General features: G+C 38.1%; 1 protein-coding gene across 1 annotated transcript in view; it reads left to right on the top strand.

The window, feature by feature from the left end:
- The first annotated feature begins 11,960 nt into the window (after positions 1-11,960).
- The window catches only part of CCDC104 (coiled-coil domain containing 104), a 39,297-nt gene continuing 27,123 nt past the window's right edge, over positions 11,961-24,134 (top strand). The window contains exons 1-3 of the mRNA XM_008571196.1: positions 11,961-12,271; positions 16,441-16,505; positions 17,391-17,492. Of these exons, the coding sequence (XP_008569418.1) occupies positions 12,157-12,271; positions 16,441-16,505; positions 17,391-17,492 (282 nt within the window). The 5' untranslated portion in view covers positions 11,961-12,156. The remainder of the gene's footprint in view (positions 12,272-16,440; positions 16,506-17,390; positions 17,493-24,134) is intronic.

The raw sequence follows: 24,134 nt of genomic DNA, 5'->3' as shown, positions 1-24,134 counted from the left end.
GTACCGGACCGGGACCGGCAACGGGATCGCAACCCTCAGTGTTGCCCCCGCGCCTCGCTCAGCCAATGAGCGGGAACCGGTCTGTACGTGGGATCCGAACCCTCGGCGCCCTCGGCGGGAGCGCTGCCGCGCTTCCCAAGCGGCGCACTAGCGCAGTGCGCCACCGGACCGGCCCCATAATGCTTTTTAAATACACACTCAAACTGCTTCTACAGAAATACAAGAAGCAACATAGGCAGGATTATTACAACAGTATAACAACAAAATATTAATGTTTTAATAATAATGAAGCTGGATGTGTAGGCTATGTGTAAAACTGGTGTATACTGAAGTGCATATTTTTAACAAGCACATATTTTTAGCACATTTAAAGTGTAATTACAGTAATGGATTCACCTTTGAAAAGCAGTCCAGTGATATAGCTGCAATTTCCATACTAAAGTGCTGATTCTATTCTTATCGTTTTCATTAAAATTTTTTTTTGCAAACTCTTCCTAATCACTTTTTATCCATGACAATTTTACTGATATAATTATCTACAATTTATACACAGCAAAATGTTTGTGTTCAATATTTAAACCAAATCACCTTCTTTTTTTAAAAACGAACTAGCAAAAATTTGGTACTGTTGGATACAAAATTACAAAGAGAACTAAAAGCATGTAGACAAAGGGGAATAGCAGCAACAAAATGCCAATGATAGGAAAAACAGATACTTCTCAGAATGGCAACAAAGTGTGGCTCAGACAGCAGACAGGAGGTAAGTATTAAACCAGGTTATTAAAATGCAAGTATGAGTAATTTTGGAGAAGTGAGCAGAGACTGATACTGATTCTCGTTGTCAAAATACTGGCAAGTGAAATTTATTTCCACATAATAGGAAATGTTTAGTGGTGAAACATTCTGAGTTTTTAATGTACCATAATGATTAAATTTCATACTTTGAAGCTGCACTATTTAATATGGTAGCTACTAGTTCCATGTAACTACATAAATTATAAAAATAAAATCTAGTTCCTCAGTTGTATTAGCCACATTTCAAGTCTTCAGGAACCAAATGGACACAGAGAAGCATTGGACATACAGAAATAGAATATTATTTCTATCATGACAGAAAGTTCTGTTGAACAATGCTGCTTCTTGTATGACCAGTCATGAGTAGAAGGGTCATAATTAAGCTCTATCAATATTATTCATTTGGAAGTTTACCACAACTACTTTTTTATTATTCAAACCGTGTATTACTTCTAGCAATATATACAACTAGATAAAGCAAGGCTCAAATTCCTTATTGCTTTTTTTTTCCCAAGAAAGACTTCCCTGGAATATTATCTACCAGAGAGTAAGCAATGTAATGGTGTGTTGTGAATATTATCTACCAGCACCCAAGAAATGCAATAGCTTATTGGAAAAAATAAATATACAGCAACTTCTTACTTGGTATAACAAGATGCTGAATCACTAGGCATCATTTCATTCTTTCCACGATTGAGCAGAACAGCTGAGAAGAATAAAGAACTTTGCTTTATGTAAAGTATAACCCATAGGACACCCAGACAGAGATAATCTTTTGTAATGGGTTTGGCAGGTATTTCTTTAACATGTTGGGATGAAAAAATAATGTTTATTAACAGTTCTTCAGGGTTTTGAATTATAAAAATCTCTACTGTAATATAAGCACTTCTTTACTTTTACTTTTAAATTTTAAAATAGCATTCTTTTTGGAACTGCCTTAGGAATATAATAACTATAATATTGAAATAGATAAAAATCATTATATATGTATTCTGGAACATAAAACACAGAAAATGATTGGGTGTTATCCAGTTCTTTTATGAGCTAAACATAGTTCTGGTACTATAATCCAATAAAGATGTGATGCACTCCCCCCCCCCCAAAAAAAAAAGTAAGACAAATCTTACTAAAACAAACCTTACTATGAATATTTGACAGAAGTCCAATACAATGCTAGAAAACCTAGTTCAAAAATATGTTAAAACTTTAACCTATTGAGGTCAGGAAGAATTTACCCCAGAATGGGAAACTGACAATGTAAGGAAAATTTTAATAAAATAATCACATCAATTGACAAGAAAGATTATACGATCCTCTAAGTAAATGCTTAAAAGCCACCTAACAAAATTTAACACCCATTTATATTCCTAATGAAAACATATTACTATATACAATTAAAAGAAATGTAATGAAGAGTATTTCAAATGAAGTCAATTCTACCTAGTAAAGATACAATCTTTATCGTCACTAAATATTTCATGTTGCTATGTCACTTTTAGCCAATGTAATAAGATCTGAAGCAGAAAAAAGAGAAACAGTGAAAAGGCAAAACCAAAAATTTTATAATATTTTTCAGAGGGTACTTCAAAAAGTTTGGAAAAATACAACTAAAAGGTGAACTTTTTGAAGTAACCTCGTATATGACTGCATAACAAGAAAATGAAAAAGAATCAACTCATGGCTATTAAAATAAAAGAATACAAAGATTAATGCTAACTGTGAAAAAGTTAACATATTTCTGTAAGATCATAAAAATCTAATTAGAGTTTATGTAAGATTTTACCATTCCCAGGTAAAATTCTTAATGCGTGATACACATGATTTTATAAGGAAAACTGCAATACCGATTGAGAGATACAAATGCAGACGGGGAAAACATGTTCTTCAATAGGAAAAATAAATATCGTAAGGATCTTGATTTTTTTCAAATTATCTTATTTGATGCAATTCTAATGAAAACAATTTGTGGAGGCCTTAAGTATGATAATAGATTCATAAGAAAAAACAAAGAAAACAGATATCTTATCTGATAATAAAATAAAGTACATTACTATCAGATAATAAAATATATTACTATGTTTTAAAACAATACCTCTGAGCGCCTGGTGGTTAGCCTGGTTGGTTTGAGTGTGGTGTTGATAACACGAAGGTTCAGAGTTTGATTTCTGTTACCAGCCAGCCGCCAAAAAAAATAGGTAAATAAAATAAAACAATGCATCTGACTGACCTCCCCTCCAACACTAATGGGGAAGCAAGTTCCCTAACATATCTGGGCCATGCTGAAGAATCTTGGTAGATGATTTCTTCTATTTCTCCTTTATTCCCCCCCGTGGTCTGCCATCTGGTGGCCTGAATAAGCAAGTACATTTACATTGCTGCAAGACACGCAGAGGTGGCTGCCGTTGCTGTTTCTCTAGTTTAAAACTCTTCCTGGAAAGCCAAAAAATTACAGGTAAGCACCTAGGTCAAAGGGAATTAAATGACATCTTCCAATCTTATTGCCTGTGTAAAATGACATGATGACTATGGCAAAAATGTTGATGACTATTGAAGCATGGTGCTTCTTTTGGGTGTTTGCAAGTTTCCATAATAAAAAGTTTAAAATAGAATCAAAACAAAAAAATCATTCCTTCCACAAATATAAATGGCCAATTAATATGTGAAAAAATCCTCAATCTCATTAACAATTAAACAAAGGCAAATTAAAACAAGTAAATATTTTTAACCTTTCAGACTAAAAAGAGCATTAAAACACTACTAATAGTTTTTAGTGAAGTGGCTATGAGAAAATAAGCCCTCAATCTTTTGGAGAGAGTGTCCTCCTAAAGAAGACAATTTAGTAATACTAATGGAAAATTTTGTTCCAGAAATGTTTCATATCCTTACACCCAGAACTCCACTTCTCCTTTATAAAACTACTCACACAAGGATGCAAAGATACATGTACATGGATGTTTACTGTAGTATTGTTTATAAAAGCAAAACATTGGAAATAAGTATGAATAAGATATTAAATAAGTTAAGATACATCATATAATGGAATATCGTGTTCTTTTTTAAAAAATAATCTCTTTGTCTTATCATACAAGGATATCTTTGGAAAATTAAGAAAACAATTTATATAAATAGGAATGGCCTCATTTTGGTTTAAAGAAGATAATAATATGTGCTAATACGTGCATTTAAAAAAAATCTGGGCTGGCTGGTTAGCCTACTTGGTTAGAGCTTGGTGTTATAACACCAAGGTCAAGGGTTTGGATCCCTGTACTGGCCAGCCACCTATATATATGACATCTTCCAATCTTCAGATATATTATGTATCTGACGGCCTATAACCAAACAGTTACAGTGGTTTTCTTTAGGTAGTAAAAAAAATGGGAGACTTTCACATTCTTCATTGTATCATTCTGTAATGTTTAATTTTTTCAATGCATATATATTATTATTCCAAAAGAAGAAGCAATAAAGATAAAATAAAAAATAAATGAAAGTGTGCTTCTCTGCCAACCCTGAAAAATTTCCATTATTAAGCCCAACCCCCTACTGTCTCCCGTATCAGGATTGGTTCCCAGCCCCATTCTGAAGGTGGAAGAGGCTTTTTGTTAGAGCATCTTGAGCTCAATGTACTGGGTTCCCAATATGAATCTTGAAATTCTCCTCATTTTTCCCTGACTTTTTTTTTTGTGGCTGGCCAGTAAGGGGGAACTGAATTTTCCCAGAATATTTTAAAAGGGACTAGAGGAGATAGGACACTTGGTGGCTTCCTTAATACTACAGAAGGGAGGGCTGGCCAGTAGGCTCAGTTGGTTAGAGCACAGCCTTGTAACACCAAGGTCATGGGTTTGAATCCCCATACAGGCCAGCCACCAAAAAAAGATACAACTATCCCAGAAGGACAAAGTCCAAACTGGTAGCCTCCACAGTAGGTACACAAGATGATGATCCATTGGTGCTCAGAGAAAAAGTATTAGAACTTCAACTTATATTTTTATCTCACCCTTTGTTAATTTCAACTGTAAAATATTTTTTTAAAGTTATATATTATCTATTTATACCCATTTATGTATATGTACATGTACATAGTTCATAAATACATATTCACATAAGGGAAGTGATCAAAATTATTTTTTTACCAATTAAGTATCTGATCAGAAAATCTAGGGGCCATACACTACAGCTGCTTTCAAGAGAACTAAAATCAGATTCAGGTACATATAAACATGTTACATAACTTGGTTTTCCTCTCCAAAGTCATTAATACAGTAGTTTTTTAAAAATCAGGAAAATAGGTGAGAAATTACAATGGAAGACAAATGGAAGAATCAAATCAGTAAGTTATAAAAGGTAAGGGGAAGAGAAGAAAGTAAAACAGATGGGAAAATTATTTACACACACACAAATCAAACAATAAAACAATGAAAAGAACCTTAATGAATAAAGAGAGGTAAAATAAAAAGAAGGAATAATCCATGAAAAGATCCCGAAATAAACCACATTTAAAGTGAAATAAACCACATCCTATCCTGAAAATAAGCAAACCATCATACACTTGGAATTTAGAATTTACCATATCTGGAACTCTGTGTTCTCAATATGTAGCATAGTGCTTCACAAGTAGGATGCACTCAATAAGTAAAGAAAGAAAGAGTTTTAGCTTATAGCATTTTACACCAAATGAATGGTTAGCCACAGTTTGAAAAGTCAATGTATTTTTGTTATTTTTTTCCTCTATTTTAAATTGAGCTGCTGAATATTTTACATATTATAAGGAATAGAAAACAAAAGAAATTGAAAAGAGAATGGAAATTCTGTGATGCCACATATGCAAATGCAATTAAAAAAACTAAGGATTCATTGGGAGAACTTAAAGATATGGCAGGTAATTATTTATTTGCCAACCCATGGAAACCTCCTCCATTCCTTTGCTGTTATATAAGCCAAATAATCAAGTAAGAATATTTCCAAAGAACCTATAATTTAGAACTTCTTTTAAAAAGTCTCTCCATAGCCAGAATAAAGGCAATTTACAGGATTAAAGCAGTGACCTTTTTCCCTCTCTTAACTTGAAAGCTGAATTCATACCATTTGGTGGTTCATTAGTGATATTCTATATGGTCTATAAGTTATAGTTGAAAATAACACTTCTTTTACATTGGTATTTTTAAGTGTGTTGCTAATAGTAACTTTAAGCCATCTGATCTAGAATGTAAGCATATTTCATTGGAATTAAAAACAAAACAAAAACCCTTCTCTGGCAATAGTCACACTGATACCGGAGGAGAGGGTCTGGGGAGGCCAATGGCTGACCATCCTGTCCTCTAGCAGATTCTTGACTCTGCTACAGGAAAGAATTAAAGAGCAGAGTCACAGTAGAAAGTAAAAGCAGGTTTAATGTAGCAAAGTAAGGAACACAGACTTAACAGAGAAAAGTGCAGCCTAGTTCTGGAGACTGAGCAGGGCCCGCACTAAATTTAATACAAAAGTAAAAAATACACACTCAGAGTTTAGTACAAAGTGTAGGCAGACTCAGGAGAGTAAACAGCTACCTGCTAAAAGTAGGTTTAATACAAAAGTAAAGCATACAAACCTCACCAGTAAGGTGCAGGTTGGCCCCAGGAAAAATCTGCCTTCTGCTGGATTCAACTTTTATAGTTTCACATCTAATACATATTCATATTATCTAATGAATATTCAGCTATGGGGGTGGTTCCCAGTTTTGTAACATAGTCTTGCACATGCTCAGTTGGTATCCTTCTAGGGCATTGTAAAGCTAGGGCTAGGGCTCACAGACTCCTCCAACCCGTTGTCCAGACTGGGTCACAAACCCTTCACATGCAGGTCTACCAGCTAAGTAATAGCAAAAGGTCCTGGGAGCCATGGGTGAAGAAATAATGGGCTTTACTCAGAGCTAGGAGCAGCCACCCTAGCGGCTTCCCAGAGCATCCACAAGAAGCTTCCTGCATCTGAGCTGTTAGTCTTTACTCAAGTCCATAATCCAAAACACCTGGCCATGGCAGCCCAGAGTAGAAGGCCAGAAGGGAAAGGCGTAGCCTCAACATGGCCCTGCCCACACCAGACACTGGGCAAGATTCTAAACATCTGAGGGGCTCTGACCAATTTTTTATATTTTCCCAACAGGCATGTTCATTGGTCAAATTCTGTCACATGCCCTGAACATATTCAAGAATATTCTGTGCTCTTTAGCACCTCTAGTGGAAGGTCATTCGAAAGATACATTCCACTTTATTGAGCATGCTCAGCTACTAGGGTTATACTTTCTACTTCTACTGAGTATGTCTAGCCACTGGGTTTGCATAAGCCTGCTCCCTGAGGTCTCAACTTTCCCATGGTGGTGACAAAAATAGGTGCAATAAGCAACAGTAACTCTCTTCTAGGGGAGGGCCTAGATGAGTGGCTTGAAACCCAGAAGTGTGTCTTACAACCTGAACCAATGGAAACTAAGCACCTTCTATCTCAACACCTTTACCACCTTTCCCTGGGACAGAAAAGAGAAACAGATTATTTTAGGCAAATGTGAGGCACTATATACTCAGATCATCGTTGAAATATTCATCAAATATTCATTGAGGGTCTCTTAGTCTAAGCATTGTGTTGGAATTGGAGATACATTTGTGAAATTAAAGAGTTTGCCGCTTCCAGAATTTACAGTAATTTCTCTAGTCCTCCCCTGATTAATTTAGCACTCTCCAAAGTATCTGAGATATATTTGTGCATGTGTATGGATGTGTAGATTCATGGGTATAAAACACTGCTATAAAAAAGACAGCGTTTAAGCATGATTATCACAGGATGTACAATGCTTACTCTTAAAAAACCCATAGGTACAAACGTCTTTAAAACCTGCATAATATGTGATTCAGCAATCCCACTTTTAAGAATTCATCTTCACAAAATGATAAAGATTAGCTGCAAAGATTTAGTTACAAGGATGCTCGCTGTAGAATTATTTTTTAATTAGTACAAGAAACAGCCTAGATCAATACAGGATTGTTTAAATAAATTGTTATGTTCACACAATGAAAAACTAGGTAACATTAAGAATTATGTAGAAGTGTTTTCACTGACCTGGAAAAATTTCCATTTTATTATAAAGTAAATATTGGAGGTTACCTTGTTGCTTAAGTGTCAAGTATAGAAAAGTGCAAGCCCTGACTTTGCTCTGACCTTGAGCAAGAGACTTGACCTCACAGAGTCTTAGTTCTCCCAGCTGGTACGGGCTGAATTGCGTTCCCCCCCTCCCAATTCATTTGTTTGTTGAAGTCCTAACTCTCAGTACCTCAAAATGTGACTATATTTGGAGATAGGTCTTCAAAGAGGTAAGTTAAAATATGGTTATTGGGGGCCCTAATCCAGTGTAACTGATGTTCTTATAAGAAGAGGTTAGAACATACATATAGACAGTACAACAGGAAGACCATGTGAAGACACAAGGAGAAGATCGCCATCTACAAACCAAGGAGAGAGACCACAGAAGAAACCAACCCTGCTAACATCTTGATCTCTCAGACTTGTAACCTCTGGAACTTTGAGAAAATAAATTTCTATTGTTGAAACCACCCAGTCTGTAGTACTTTAAGGCAGTCATAGCAAAGTAATACACCATCTATAAAATGGGGAAAATCTTAATACTATTTTTAATTCACAAGATTGCACTAAGTCAAATAGATGTAATCCCTTTGTAAACTGTAAAGCACAACATAAATGTGAGTAGTTGTTATTCACATGGTCCCTGAAAAACCTGGAAGAATGCAGTCATCCTGTTAATACTGAATTTTATAAGCCTTTTAGAAGGGGAGAAGCTCAGTAGCAGTAGGGAGGATGAGAAGAAGCAGGAGATTTCAGTAGGGGTGCAGTAAAAAACACAAATGACTTGTCAGTGAAAGAATAAGCAAAATAAAGAGAATGGTTTCTTATACCCATGCTGCAAATTGCTAAAAAACCAAATCCTAAACTACATATAATAACAATAGCTAATAAGTACTGAGCATTTATTAAGTATCAAGCATGGTCCCAAGTCTCTTAGGATCATTTTTCAAACAGTGAAAATACTTCCTGACTGAATGAAGTGACCTATGGCAAAGTACACAACACTCACCCGTTCCATCTTTTTACTCTTATCCCAGTGCATCCACGTGCACTTCCCTAAGAGTGTGTGCACTGTTCTTCTGTGTTCACGTTTATTTCATTATAAGCATATTGAATACATGATCTCAAATCTGTGTAAACATCCTGGTTATAAGAATCTTAAGTAGTGAATAAAAAGAATAGCCTTAAGTTTTTAGGAGGAAATTGAAATAATAAAATATTTTGAAATAAAAGAGAAAACTTGCAGATCTGAAAGAATCCATATTGCCCACATGTAGGAACAAGGCTAAGAAAATAAAACAAAGGAAAGCTTGTGCATCACAGTTATCTGTTTCCATTGGAATTGAAAACACTTGGAAGAGACTGAAGATAAAGACTAATGTAGAGTGCAGTTGGATAGCTTTTTGTGGTCTCCAGGCTCACTGGAAACCATGCAGCAGCTTTTTTGTGGAAGGAGGAAACTGGGAGAACACGGTGGGATTTCTGTTTTAAGCCAGTTTTGAAGACAGGAAAATCAAAAATAAACTACAGTAATCCACCTTGGGTGTCACAATATTTTTGCTTAAGAATGATGATGTCCTTCTTTCCTTTTACATCTTTGATTCGAAACCCCACACTTCATCACATCCTCTTCCAGCAAGTCATGTTTGGAGCACAGTTATCCACCACGGAAAAATAATAAACTTATTGCCTTCCATTTAAAGTCTATATGGAAAATACAAAACTTATATAAGCAAAAGACACAATGAACTAAATTAAAAGACAAATGAAATCTCACCACAAAATAAGTATGTGAAGTAAATACGTTAATGTAAAGCTACACAACTACACCAGATGTCAGGTTGAGGCAATAGCTACGCTAATTGAATGCCTAGGAATTTCATAACTAAAGCCAAAATGTTTCATTTCTTTAGTTATACTAAGTTTTCCATTAGTATTGTCAGTGCTAGGGCTCAGACACTTCAAACCCATTGCATAGACTGGTTGGGTCACTAGACCCCTCCTACGCAGGTCCACACTAGGTAATTGGGAAAGATGCTGGGAGCCATTGGTAGATGACATGAGCTCAGTCCTCAGCAGTAGCAGCTTACAGCAGCAGTAGCAGCAGCGGTGGTGGCCTCTTGTGGCATCCCCGGGGCAGTGACAGCAACAGCCTCCAGCAGCAGTAGTGGCCTCCCTGTGGCCCCCTCCAGGGGGACGGACTCAGTCCTCAGCAGTAGCAGCTTACAGCAGCAGTAGCAGCAGCGGTGGTGGCCTCTTGTGGTATCCCCGGGGCAGTGACAGCAACAGCCTCCAGCAGCAGTAGTGGCCTCCCTGTGGCCCCCTCCAGGGGGACGGGGCACTGTGGATCAGAGCCACTTGTCCTTCATGCTTAAGTCCATAACCCAGGACACCTGGGTGCACATGTGCAACTACATCAGACAATAACCAAGGAACACCTGGGCACACATGCATTTTCCATCAAATGCTGGGCAAGATTCTGAACATCTGAGGGGCCCTGACCATTTTCCTTCACTTTCCCTACAGTTAATTAGCTTGATTTAGCCATTCCACAATGTATACATACTTCAAAACAATGTTTTACACAAAATATATATACAATCATTTAGCAGTTCTGCTAGAATTTATCCCTTGAAATCGTAAATAAAACCAACAGTTCTTAGAGACACAAAAATGCTTATTTCAGCAGTTTGTAGAAGCAAAAAATGGATGAATAATTGATGGCACACCCACACCTTGGAGGGAGAAAAAGATAAAAAAAACCCCAAAAACCTATACACTAATGATCGCATTTATGCATCCAAGTAAGATATTGTGTGTATATATACACACAAAAAATAAGAATAGACCAAAGGGTGGTTTACAGTGATAACCACTAGAATCTGCTCTGACCAGGTCAGCTAAATTATAGTGCCTGGGGAGATCTGGATAAGTCAGTAATCACCTCCATCTGTCCTGGAAAACGTTTTAAGACCACTTTTAGTTAGAAGCAGACTTAATGGCACCAAAAAGCCATAAAACAACCTAGAATGCTTCTTATTAGCTTTACCCTAGATCCCTACATGTAGGATGTAACCTAGTAACAATCCTGAATCTATATGTCATGTACAACCAATAGGAAACCTGATGAAGTAATTAGGTTGTGCTGTCTTTCACAACTTCTTTCACCATTCTCCCTTCTTATGATTATAAAATGCTAAGCTCTGCTTCAGAACACATTTCTCAGGATGACCTGACTATGTGTCTCCGGTCGCAATCATCACATTGGCTCAATAAATCCTTGCTATATGTATTTGGTCTTTTTCTTTTTAGGTCAATAAACTACTATGAAGCTGTAAAGAAATCAGTTTCATATTCTTATATAAAAGATGACGACAAACTTATTAAGTGAAAAAAGTCTCATTAACTGTACATATGACCCCATTTATATAAATATATATAATACTGTTTGAAAATATTTTGGGACTCCAAGCACCTTGACAGTGACCTTGGAAGAAAGACCCCATCCCACAATGGACCCCAATCTAAAAGTTGAGCTGGAGTTATTTGACATAACATTTGATTACGAATTTATTTAAATGAACATAACTTTGATTTTGCCCTTGAAAAGTCCCTAGTTCTAGTTATCTCTACCTACCCTTGAGAGATTAGACCCAACCTACACGATGCAAACCCACTGCCGAGCCTATATAGCAGTATTACAAAGCTACTTTGCTCGGCTCTAAATTACAAACGCTTGTGGGCCAGAGAGTCTGAACGTGGTTGGTGCTGAGGATAGAACGGTGAACTGAAGACTTCGAAGCCCTGTCAGTCAGAGGCCGGGGCACTGGAGGACCACACTGCGCCACTCCGAAACCGAGGCTTCCACGCACTTCTCGCAAGAGGGCAGTCCCAGATGCCTTCTAGCATCTCTAGCCAATACCTACACTTGTACTCTCAGCCTTAGCAACTCCGGGCCAATGGGCGGAGGGCTATTTTTTGATCCGCTACTGTTCTTTTCCAGCCAATCGGAAACGTTCTTCAAAGTCCCCTCCCCCTTCTGCGCTGCGCAGGCTCCAGGGGAGCTGGCTTCACTTCCGGGCCGCAGTCTGGGGCGGCTAAGCATGTTGCCATAGCGACCATTTTGCGTTAACTGGTTCGTAGCTTTCTTCCAAGTGGCAGGGCGAGTGCGGGGACAATTCCTCCTTCACTCCCTCTTGGCTCCCTGTGGCCGAAAGGCCTTAGCAGGTTCCCGAGGTCTGGCCTAGGAGCGGGATGGCTGCGGAAGAAGAGGACGAGGTGGAGTGGGTGGTGGAGACCATCGCGGGGTTTCTGCGAGGCCCGGACTGGACCACCCCTATCTTGGACTTTGTGGAGCACAAATGTGAAGGTAAAAAACGGCGTCCGAACTGACAGTTATCTCTCGCCGCTCTCATGCCAGTAGTCTGCAGGGAGCTGGTCGCCACAAACCGTCTCTCGTCTCCCTCCTCCTCCACCTCTGTCGGCCGGGTGTAGAGCTAGTTACTTAGGAGGAGTTGCTTTCACTCCGCCGGTGATTTCCTTCGCAGACTTGAAAATGGGGACCGAGACTCCCGTTCCCTCGGGCCCACGGGCAAGTCCGAGAAACGTTAGACCTCAGTTTTGTTTTCGGTCTTTAACCCTATCATGCACGTTTCTGCCCTGGGCAGGTGGATTGTTTGGTGGGCTTCTTCATCTTTCCCAGTGACTTGGGAGGAGAAGCGGCAGTTTGCCTCTGGGTTCCTTCTCATCCCTAGCATTTCGCTCCATGTAGTCATTTTAGGAATTGAGAAATGATTCACCCCAGACCAACAGTAGACTGCAAAGGAGAGCATGTGATGACTCCAGCATGCCCAGAGCCGGTGATTTCGGTGGCCTGTGTTCCCCTGCCGAGTTCTGTGGCTCTCAGAAATGGGGGCGGTGGGTACCTTCTATCAAATGAGGCATACATACGTGGCATAATATTGCTTGTGAAGGACAGCACCTTCGGGTTCTGATTACTTCACGCTTGGAGTTCTGTATTTAATTCTTGGGGACAGATTGGAGCCCATTCACGGAAAAAGAACTAGAAATCATGTCACACGAATGAGTGTACAACCGTTATTGTGGTTGTTTAGCCGGTCAAGACTTTGAGGGTAGTAATATCCATCAGTCATTTGAAAGTCTGTTTTATGTTGGAGGGCTTTAGACTTGTTTTGTGATGTTTAGTGGGATGGAGCTAGGGTCAGTGGGTACAGGGTTCAGGGAAACAAATTTCAGTGAAGGAAGTGCTTCATGCAGAATGTATCCAAGATGAGTTAGCTTGTGTCAAAAAGGTAATGAGTTCTCCAGGCACTAGAAGTGTTTGAATGGATCTGATAGTGACTTAATGGAGATGTTAAAGGGGATTCAAGTATCACATGGTTGGTTATCCTTGATAAGCTTTTGAGATTTCTTTCAATCCTAAGGTCCTATGAATCTGGTAAAGATGAAATTTAGTTTGACCACTGCATCTTTTCATTACGTTCTCATTGCCACAATGAAAATTCAAGTGGTAGTTACTAAGTGTTATTTTTACAGTTATTTTTTTAGAAAGTTCAAAAACAAAGTAACTTATGTGTACTCCTTTTAAGAATTTATAATGCTATTATGAGACTGATAAGGCATGTGGAATTCTGACCTCTTTAAGAAGAAAGAAGAAATTATGTCATTTTTTGATATTATTTACCTCACTGAGACTAAATACTGAAATGGAAAAAATTTAAAGCATTGTTCATCTTTTTATTCCCAAATGTCAAAAGTGGCAGCATCTCAGTAATGACATCCCTGATTGTGTAATTTTACAGAGAAGCAGTAATCCTCAGGCTTATAATCATGTACTATAGTGATTTGTTTTCAGAATTCACTGAAAACAGCTTCAATACCTGCTACGCTGCATGTATGTGCGGTGTTAGGTAGAGCAGATGCCAGGAGAAATATAAATAACGTGCTGGTGACACTTTAAGTAACTGTTTATATTGCATCTATCTCAGGTAATATATTATTTTTTAATTTCTTATTTCTTTTTAGGATAGCAGATTTTATTTTTATCTATCTATCTATCTATCTATTTATTTATTTATTTGTATTTTAATAGAATTTATTCTATTTAATTTTTTCTTTTTAATTTTTAATTTTCATTGTTAGTCATATTTATTCTTTATGCCCCTTATCCAATCTTTCCCCTTTCCTCCTCCCCCTCCCTTCTTCCACTTTTCCCTGCCTCCCTTTCCTCTCCACTTCCCCCCTCTAGTAACCATAGATTTGTTCTCTCTATCTGATAGATTAACTGTTCCTCTGTTGCTTTGTTGCCTAGATGATCTGTGCAGTACTGAGACAGGTGTGATTAAGGCCTCTCCTATTATCATAAATCAGATGCTGCTTCTATTACTCCGGAGTGTGCTTTGTGGAGAGAGATGACCTCATTTTTTTTTTTTTGGTCTCTGCTATGCCTCTCCTTATGTCAATGAAGTTGAGAACCTGGTGTGCCATCTGCACAGTGGAGGTGACTGCTGCTATAGAGACTAGCCGCTTTTGTGGTAGCCATGGCAGTTGTAGTGACTATGGAGGGCTACTCTTTTGAAAATGGTATTTTTGGTGTGCTCTTTACCTAGTTGCAGCTGGGTTTGGCTTCCCCCAGCTCAACATTTCAGGGTCCTGGCGGGGTCTTGGGGTGGTGATGGCAGCTTGCCTAGTCATGGCTGGGTTTGACTTCCCCCTGGCTCCACATTTGGTGGGGGAGATGGGCCCACTGGGGGAACATTGGAGTATAGCATGGATCTGCCCTCCAGTCAACAAAGGACCACTCAGTAGAGGCTGGTCAGGAATATAGAACTGCAGGGGGTGCAGTTTGCTGAAAAGATACAGGCCCAGACCAGAATTTCCACACAACCCAGGTGTACCAGAACTTACAAGACCCTGAAGTACATACAAGGTCAACAGTTAAAACCTGAGCTGCACAAGAAGCCTCCCCCAGAGAATCAGCAGCAAAACAGCAATTTAGCTCAACTACAGGGCTCAAGTGCTGATTTTCCCTTAGGAAGTTCTGCCATTTATTGTCCCAAAGGACAACAGATTAATTTCAGTGCAGAGTTTAAGTGCCTGGAACAGTGAATAAACCAACAGAGAACTGAAAGAAAAAACAAAATACCCACAGATCAAAGTTTTGATATTAAACAGTAAAGGCCTAACACCACCAAAGAACACTTATAAAACTTAGAAGGACTGGAAGCCCCATGTAGGGGAGAGGGCTGTGGGCCTCAGCCACACACCCCCAACGACCACAACCAGCCCAGTGACAACCACCAAGCTGCTGCTGGAAGCACCTCAGGCTCCCGAGCTGGGGCAGTGGGAGTCTGAAGGCCTCAGTTACGCTCCCCTGCTGTCTGCACCCAGCCCAGGGATGACCACTGAGCTGCCACAGGAAGCACCCCAGGCTCCTGAGCGGAGGCAGTGGGGGGCTGAGGGCCTTAGCCACACACCCCTGACATCCCCACCCAGCCCAGCAACAACCACCAAACCACTGTTGGAAACACCTCAGGCTCTCTAACTGAGGCAGTGGGGGACTGAGGATCTCAGCCATGACACCTTGATGTCCACACCCAGCCCAGTGACGACCCCTGAGCTGCCACTGGAAGTGCCTCAGGCTCCCAAGCTGGGACATTGAGGGGTTGATGGCTTCAGCCATATGCCCCTGATGTCCGCATCCAGCCCAGTGACGACCAAGCTGCCACCAGAAGCCCCCTGGTCTCCCCTGTTGGAATGAGGGGGGTGCCATGGGCCTCGACTATGCCCCCTACTTCCCCCACCTTCTCCCACCCTATCCGTCCCCCCTTTCACCTCTCCACCTCTCAACTGCTTTGCAAGAATATCTTAGAATGTAAAAAAATAATAATAAATAAATTTTTTTAAAAAAGATCATTCTGGAAAAATAAAAAAACTATTGTTTACAATTCATGAGTTTGTCCTGTTTCCCTAATTAGATTGCAGTTTATTGAGGGATTATATGTCTTTCTAATCTACATTGTTTCACATGTTTGATCATTTCAGTAGATGTTTATTTGGGTTTTATTTATTTTAAGTTCATTGATGCTCCATAATAACAAAAATGGCCTAGTCACTTTCAATAAAATTTGCAACAGCAAAGTTCCAGGACATTAAAATAATCTGGAGTCTTCTGTAAAACAATTTAATGTTTAAAAACTATTAACAATAATATTCAAAGTTTACAAAGAAATTGTTGCCTTATATTAATGATTTAAAAGTGGCAAATTAGTGTTTGTCTTAAACATGAGATAGTATTTGTCTTAAATATTTTCTTAAGTAGGAGAAAAAACTTGTTTATGATTAACACTATATATATTTATTTATATATATATTTTAAGGAAAAAACCCCAAGAATTCAAAGCTGAAGAGTTAGGTTATAATAATGATAGTTCTGTTTGTAAGGAGTAGATTTTTATATTTGCATTAATGAAATGATTTGTTTTTTCATGCTGTGCAGTATTTTTCTTTTAAATCTAGTTTTTGATGATGAAGAAGAAAGCAAATTGACCTATACAGAGATTCATCAGGAATACAAAGAACTAGTGAGTATTATTTTTTCCACTGATTTTTAAAGGTAATTTAAAGGTAATTAGGAATATTACTTGTAGCTTTTCTAAATTTGAAAAATGGACTTTTTTATTAAAATTCTATAATTTTACAAAAATCCAGTCTGCCCTAATAATACTACCAGTTACGTCAGGCACTGTGGGTTCTGTGAGCTTCTCATTCTTATGACTTCTTATCTCTTCTACTTTAGATCTATGGACTGGTTTTATGACAGCTGTTTATGGGATCTTGCAAGTAGTCTTTAAATTTTATTGTTACTCTGCTAATGCATTCAGGGAAGTGTTATTTATTTAATCATGGTTGTCTCGTGATTTTTTATTATTTATTTATTTATTTATTTTTTCCTTTTTGTCTTTTTTCGTGTCCGGCAACGGATCGCAACCCTCAGTATCGCGCCCGTACCAGACCGGGACCGGCAACGGGATCGCAACCCTCAGTGCTGCGCCCGCAACTTGCTCAGCCAGTGAGCGGGAACCGGTCTGTATGTGGGATCCGAACCCTTGGCGGGAGCGCCACCGCGCTCCCAAGCGGCGCACTGTAGCAGTGCGCCACCGGGCCGGCCCTGTCTCGTGATTTTTTAAAATGCTCCTGGGAAGCAGAAGAATTGTGCCACATTGAACTTCATAATCCTGAGTTCAATTATTTCTAGTAGAGGAAATAAAATTTCATGTGATTCTCTGCAAAAAAATTAACTTTTTGTCATTTGTTTTTGGTAAAACACAATATCGTTGCCATGTAACATAATATTACATAGATTAATATTTGAAAAAAGCACTTGATTATACTTTTCTACTCAATATACAAACTTCAATTAGAATTTTTTCTATGTAAATTTTAAAAGTTAAACTTTCTCTCTTTAGGTTGAAAAGCTGTTAGAAAGTTACCTCAAAGAAATTGGAATTAGTGAAGATCAATTTCAAGAAGCATGCACTTCTCCTCTTGCAAAGACCCATACATCACAGGTGTTTGCTTTTGTGTTATTTTGCTGGCATACAGTTTAACAAAAATGCCTAGGGTTTCACTTAAATTTGGTATGTGTGATTGTCAAATTATAATATTTTAGACATTGTGAGAGGTGAAAAGGTAATTTATCCCATATGAGTTCTTTTTTAGAACGGCCTTGAGAAATGATCATTTGAGACATTAATGAACTGATGCAATTAAAAATGAACTTTCTAAACTCAGAACTATAAGAAGATTATAGGGTTTATCCAAACTACTGTTTTATGTATATAGATCTCTGATAATTTTGCAGTTGCCCCTTTTTTAATCTTAGCAGATCCACAGTCTGTAGTTCCTGGGACTTCTTTCTCTTGGAACTACTTTTATTGTCTCAGTTCTGCAGTGCTCGGCTCAGGTAGGTAATATGGGTATTTATAACTGATGTTTATTGAAAGCTTGTGCTAGTTGGTGTTTTAGGCACTTGGTATATATTATCTCACTTATTTCTTCAGACACTTCTTAAGAAATTTGTACTATTAAACTTCCATTAAGAAACTAGGAGACTAAAGTAAAGAGATATTAAGCAACTAGTCCAAAGTCCACAGCTATATAAGTAGTAGAGCCAGTATACCAGTCCAGGCAATTCAACTGAGAGCCCTTGCTCAGAGGTCGAGGATAGGGATATGTTGCTACTACCCAAGTAACCTTTTTTTCAAAAACTTGGCTTTGGCTTTCCGTCTTCTACCAAGTAAACTGTAATTCCTTGATTTCCTGCTGTAGTTCTCTAACACATTAAGTACTACTATTATTCCTGGCCACTTTGCTTATGCCGTCCCTTAATCTGGAATGTATGGCCCCCTCCCCAGCCCACTCCACCATTCCTTCCTTAGCCCAGAGAAATCCTTCTCATTATCAGGGCCTGGCTGAACTGCTACTTCTTATGGCAGCTTTTCTGCTCCCTCTAGTTGGACCAGAACTTGTCCTACTTCACTAGGCACTTTTACATTGGTAGTTTTTGGTTGTCTGCCTTGAATTATAGCTTCCTACAAATCTGTTTATCCTACTGTATTGTAAGTTTTCTGAGCTGATTTTAGTATCTTTGCATTCCCAGCAACTAGCACAGAGATGAGAACTTAATTCCTAGTAGGTGGTTCTCAATAAATGTTTAACTTAAGTGATCTTTTCTTGTGGTCTAGAAGAGGTTGCTTTGCCTCATATTTAATCCAGCACTTCCTGATACAGTTCTCTTTTGCACATCTTCACATTTAATGATCATGTCTAATTCTAGACATAGAAAATGTTTAATATAACATGACATTTAAAAAAAAATCTAAATGTTATTGGCATGCCCACACTAATTTTAAAAACATATTATTTTATTATTTAATAATTCTATAAATCACAAGTTGTTTTCCAGTTCACCAATAGTTTTTATTTTATATGTACCATAGTTTTAGTCTAACAGATAACAGCAGGCATTATTTTCTTTTTTTTAGTTGAATAGGAAGAATTTGATTGATAATTATTAACTACAATGTAGTATTTAAATTTCTTTTAAGACATTAGTATGTGTTCTTATTTTCCTTCTTTTTCAGGAATACTTTTCTGCTTTAGTAAAAATTGGTCAACTTCTTAAGTTGTGAATGGGTCTGAAGTACTTTGTGAATAAAGATGTTCACAGTAATGGTAGACACAACTGTCTTTTGTTTGTATTATCAGGATAACTTTAAATTATTTGTAAAGTAGATTTTCAGAGTTTTAAAATACTGTTTTCAGATCAAAATCAACACATCTTTCTCTTTTATTCTACCGTACACTTTTTTATTTATTTAGAGTTGATTGGTAGTAGAGTCTTATATACAAGGAAGCAAGCCTTTCGAGACAGACAAATTGGCATTTGAGCCCTGGATCTTTCATTCACCAGCTGTAAGCCCTCAGACCAGAGCTGTTTTTACAGTTTTACTTTCTTAACCATTCTGATTTGTAGTTTCCACATCCTAAAATAGGTATAGTATCTACTTTGAGAGCTTTTTGTGAAGTTTAAGAGATACTGTACAAGAAACATTTAGCCCAATGCCTGGCATATATCAGGTGGTCTATAAATAAATGGAATGGTAGCTATTTTGGTGGTTGATTAGCAGTGTGCTAATTAGGCCAGGGTCATGTGTTCAATCCCCATGTGGACTAGTTAGCATTATTCTCTGCTGGAGTAAACTCCTTAGTCACCAGATACTGAATAGCAGCAACGTTGAATCAGCACAAGACCGTCACCTTATCAGAAAATCAGCTTGAATCACTCTATTGCTTTGCAGCAGTCTGCTCTTTATAGGTGAAGATCAGAATGTTGATTCCAGTGTGCCAATATGGGGTGCTTAAGAATGAACTCAAGAAACCAACTGCTTGCCCTGGATTTTTGTTTTGTTTTGTTTGCTTTTGATTTTCTAAACCACCTGCAAGCTCCCATTAAATTGTACTCTTTTTTTTTTTCCTTTTTGTCTTTTTTCGTGTCTGGCAATGGATCGCAACCCTCAGTGTCGCGCCCATACCGGACCAGAACTGGCAACGGGATCGCAACCCTCGGTGTTGCTCCCACACCTCGCTCAGCCAGTGAGCGGGAACCGGTCTGTATGTGGGATCCGAACCCTCGGCGGGAGCGCCACTGCGCTCCCAAGCGGCGCACTGTAGCAGTGTGCCACCGGGCCGGCCCTAAATTGTACTCTTAAGGCAGACTTGCAAAATTCTTTTCACCTGGTTTGGTTCATCATTAGCCCCTAGGTCCTGGCATACTCTTTGTGTATTAAAGCCAGCAAGAGTGGCAAGGAATGTATCCAGTGAAGAGCTCTAGTAAAAAAAAAAAAAATCTTTTTAAGAGTATGTTTTTCTGTTAAATATGTGTGGTTTCTAAAAAAAATACCCATGAATTAGGATATCCTTCCAAACTGTTCAGAAAAATATGATAATATAATAAATATTGAGATATTAATTATTTCAATTGCCTTCAGTTGAACTTTGGAATTTTGTGGTATTTTCCATTTGAAATAGACAAAAGTGACTTCCTTCATTGCCTGTGATTTATTAGTGAAGATAAAACTTATCATTAATTTCATGATATGGCAAAAGCCAAGGACTTCCATATGGGAAGAGAGAAAAGGCATTTTTTGTTTTTGTTTTTTACTTGATTTGCTTTAACTTTTATGAGATAGGAATGAACACTGTTAGAAACATTGTTTTATAATAATAGAAATATGGGGAAGTTGTGTTTTTCTCAGTAACTTGCACTGTTGAAAAGATTACATATGTGGAGTTATCATTCAGTTTCTAAAAATACACTCAGGATAGTTAACAATATTTTGTTTGGGCCGAGCCCGTGGTGCACTCGGGAGAGTGTGGTGCTGGGAGCACAGCAGCGCTCCTGCCGCGGGTTCGGAACCTATATAGGGATGACCGGTGCGCTCACAGCGCTCACTGGCTGAGCGCGGTGCGGCTGGTCTCAAAAAGGACAAAAAACAAAACAAAACAAAACAAGAAAACAATATTTTGTTTGGATGTTAGCAAGATTTTTAAAAGTTAATGGACTTTACATTTTAGAGCAGTTTTAGGTTTACAGAAAATCGAGCAGATAGTACAGTTTCACTTATTAACATCTCGCATTTATGTGGTATGTTTATTACAACTGATGAACTAGTATTATTATTAACCAAATTCCATAGCATACATTAGGATTCACTCTTTGTGTTGTACAGTCCTATGGGTTTTGCCAAATACATAATGTCCTGTATCCACCATGACAGTATAATAGAAAATAGTTTCACTGGCCACAAAATCCCCTTTCCTCCACATATTTATCCCTCCTGGTCTTGCCGCAAACCCCTGGCAACTGTTGGTCTTTTTACTCTCTCCATAATTTTGCCTTCTCCAGAATGTCATATAAGTGGAAGCATACAGTACACAGCCTTTTTGGACTGGCTTCTTTCACTAATCAACATACATTTAAGGTTCCGTGTTTTTTGTGGCTTGATAGCTCATTTCTTTTTGTCATTGAATAATAGACCATTGTATGGATGTGTCACAATTTGTTTATCTGTTCACCTTTTGAAGGACATTTTGGTTGTTTCCAGTCTTTGGCAGTTGTGAGTAAAGCTGCTATAAATATTCATGTGCAGGCTTTTTGTGTGGACATAAAGTTTTCAATTTATTTGGGTAAATACCAAGGAGTGGGATGGCTGTATTTAAGGTTAGTTTTTTTTCCAGAAACTGTCAAACTGTGTTCTAAAATGTCAGAACCATTTTGCATTCCTATCAGCAATGACTGGGAGTTCCTGTTCTCCACATCCTCGTCAACTCTGAGTATTGTTGCTTTTTTGGATTTTAGCCATTCTAGTAAGGTGTGTTGTGGTTTCTTGATGTTACTTTTTTAAACTGAGTTGTTTGTTTTCTAATTGTTGAGTTTTAAGGATACAAGTCCTTCATCAGATAAGTGTTTTGCAAATATTCTGCAAAATTTTTCTTCTGTGGCTTGTCTTTTCACTCTCTTAACAGTGTCTTTCACAGAACAGAGTTTTTTTATTGATAAAGTCTGATTTATCAATTTTTTCTGTCATGTATTATGCTTTTGGTGTTTTACCTAAGGAGTCATTGTTAAACCCAAGTTTATCTAGATTTTCTCCTGTTACCTACTAGAAGTTTTATAATTTTGTGTTTTACATTTAAGTTTGTAATCTATTTTGAGATAATTTTTGGGAGAGGTGTAAGGTTAGTGTTTAGATTCATTCATTTATTATTTTTTTCGCTATCATCTACCTGAAATAGATTTTTTAAGTATGTGGATGCCCTGTTGTTCCAGCACCATTTGCTGAAAAGACTGTTCTTTTTGAATTACCTTTGTTCCTTTGTCAAAGATCAGTTTATTATGATTGTGTGGGTCTATTTTGGGGCTCCATTCTGTTCCATTGATCTATTTGTCTACTATATCACCAATATCACACTGTCCTGATTATTGTAACTTTATAGTAAGTTTTAAAGTCAGATAGTGTCAGTTCTTTGACCTCGTTCTTCTCCAATATTATGTTTTCAATTTCAAATTCCGATTGTTCATTGCTGGTATTTGGAAAGTGCTATGGGTCAAATGTGTCCCCCAAAAGTTCATGTATTGGAAACTTAATCCACCCTGTAACAATGTTAAGAGAGTGGGAGATATTATTATGGTAATTGAAAGGTGGGGCCTTTAGGAGGTGATTAGATTGTGAGGACTGTATCCTCCTTTTTTTTTTGTCTTTTTTTGTGACCGGCAACGGATCGCAACCCTCAGTGTCGCGCCCGTACTGGACCGGGACCGGCAACGGGATCGCAACCCTCAGTGTTGCGCCCACACCACGCTCAGCCAGTGAGCCACCGGTCTGTATGTGGGATCCGAACCCTCGGCGGGAGCGCCGCTGTGCTCCCAAGCGGCGCACTGTAGCAGTGCGCTACCGGGCCGGCCCGGACTGTATCCTCCTGAATGGATTAATCCATTGATGGTTTAAAGGGTGTTAATGGGTGTGGTTCTGATGGCTTTAAAAGGAGAGCAAGTGAGGAGGTTAGCTCTCTCTTGTTCAGTGCATTCTCGCCATGTGATACCCTGGTCATCAGGGGACCCTGTAGAGAGTTCCCACTAAGAAGGTCCTCACCAGATGTGTTGCCTGGACTTTGGACTTTCCAGCCTCCAAACTGTAAGAAATATGTATAAATTACCCAGTTTCAGATATTCTGTTATAAGCCATGGAAACGGACTAATACAGAAAGCAATTAACTTTCATATAGTAACCTTGTATTGTGTATCCTTGCTATAACTGCTTGTTAGTTCCAGAAGTTTTTAATTGATTTTTTCCTTGATTATCTACAGACAGACATGTCATCTGTGAACAAAACCAGTTTTATTTATTCCTTCCCAGTCTGTATATATACCTTTTATTTCCTCCTCTTGTCTAATAACATTAGCTGCAACTTCCAGTATGTTGAATGGGTGTATCCTTTCCTTGCTCCTAATCTTAGTAGGAATGCATCTAGTTTCTTACTGTTAAGTATGATGTTAGATGTAAGTTTTTTAAATAGATGTTCTTTATCAGGTTGAGGGAATTCTTCTCTATTCCTAGTTTGTTGAGAGTTTTTTTTTTTTTTTTTAATCATGAATGAGTGTTGGATTTTGTCAAATGCTTTTTCTGCATCTATTGATATGATCATGTGATATTTCTTCTCTGGTCTGTTGGTGTTTATTACATTGATTGATTTTCAAATGTTGAGCCAGCCTTGCATACATGGGATAAATCCCACTTGGTTGTAGTGTGTAATTCTTTTTATACATTGTTTGATTCAATATGCTAATACTTTGTTGAGGATTTTTGCATATTTGTTCATGAGAGATATTGGTCTGTAATTTTCTTGTCTTGTAATGTCTTTGTCAGGTTTTGGTATTAGGGTAATGCTGGCCTCATAGAGTAAGTTAAGAAGTATTCCCTCTGCTTCTCTTTTCTGGAAGAGATTGTAGAGAGTTGGTATAATTTATTCTTTAAGTATTTGGTCAAATTTACCAGTGAACCCATCTGGACTGGGTTCTTTCTGTTTTAGAAAGTTATTAGTTATTCAACTTCTTTAATAGATATAATTCAGATTATCTGTTTCTTGTG

The sequence above is a fragment of the Galeopterus variegatus genome, unplaced genomic scaffold, assembly GCF_000696425.1.
Source record: "Galeopterus variegatus unplaced genomic scaffold, G_variegatus-3.0.2 Scaffold665, whole genome shotgun sequence".
Taxonomy (NCBI): domain Eukaryota; kingdom Metazoa; phylum Chordata; class Mammalia; order Dermoptera; family Cynocephalidae; genus Galeopterus; species Galeopterus variegatus.
The sequence above is the reverse complement of the archived record's forward strand: the minus strand, read 5'-3'. Positions and strand labels throughout refer to the sequence as shown.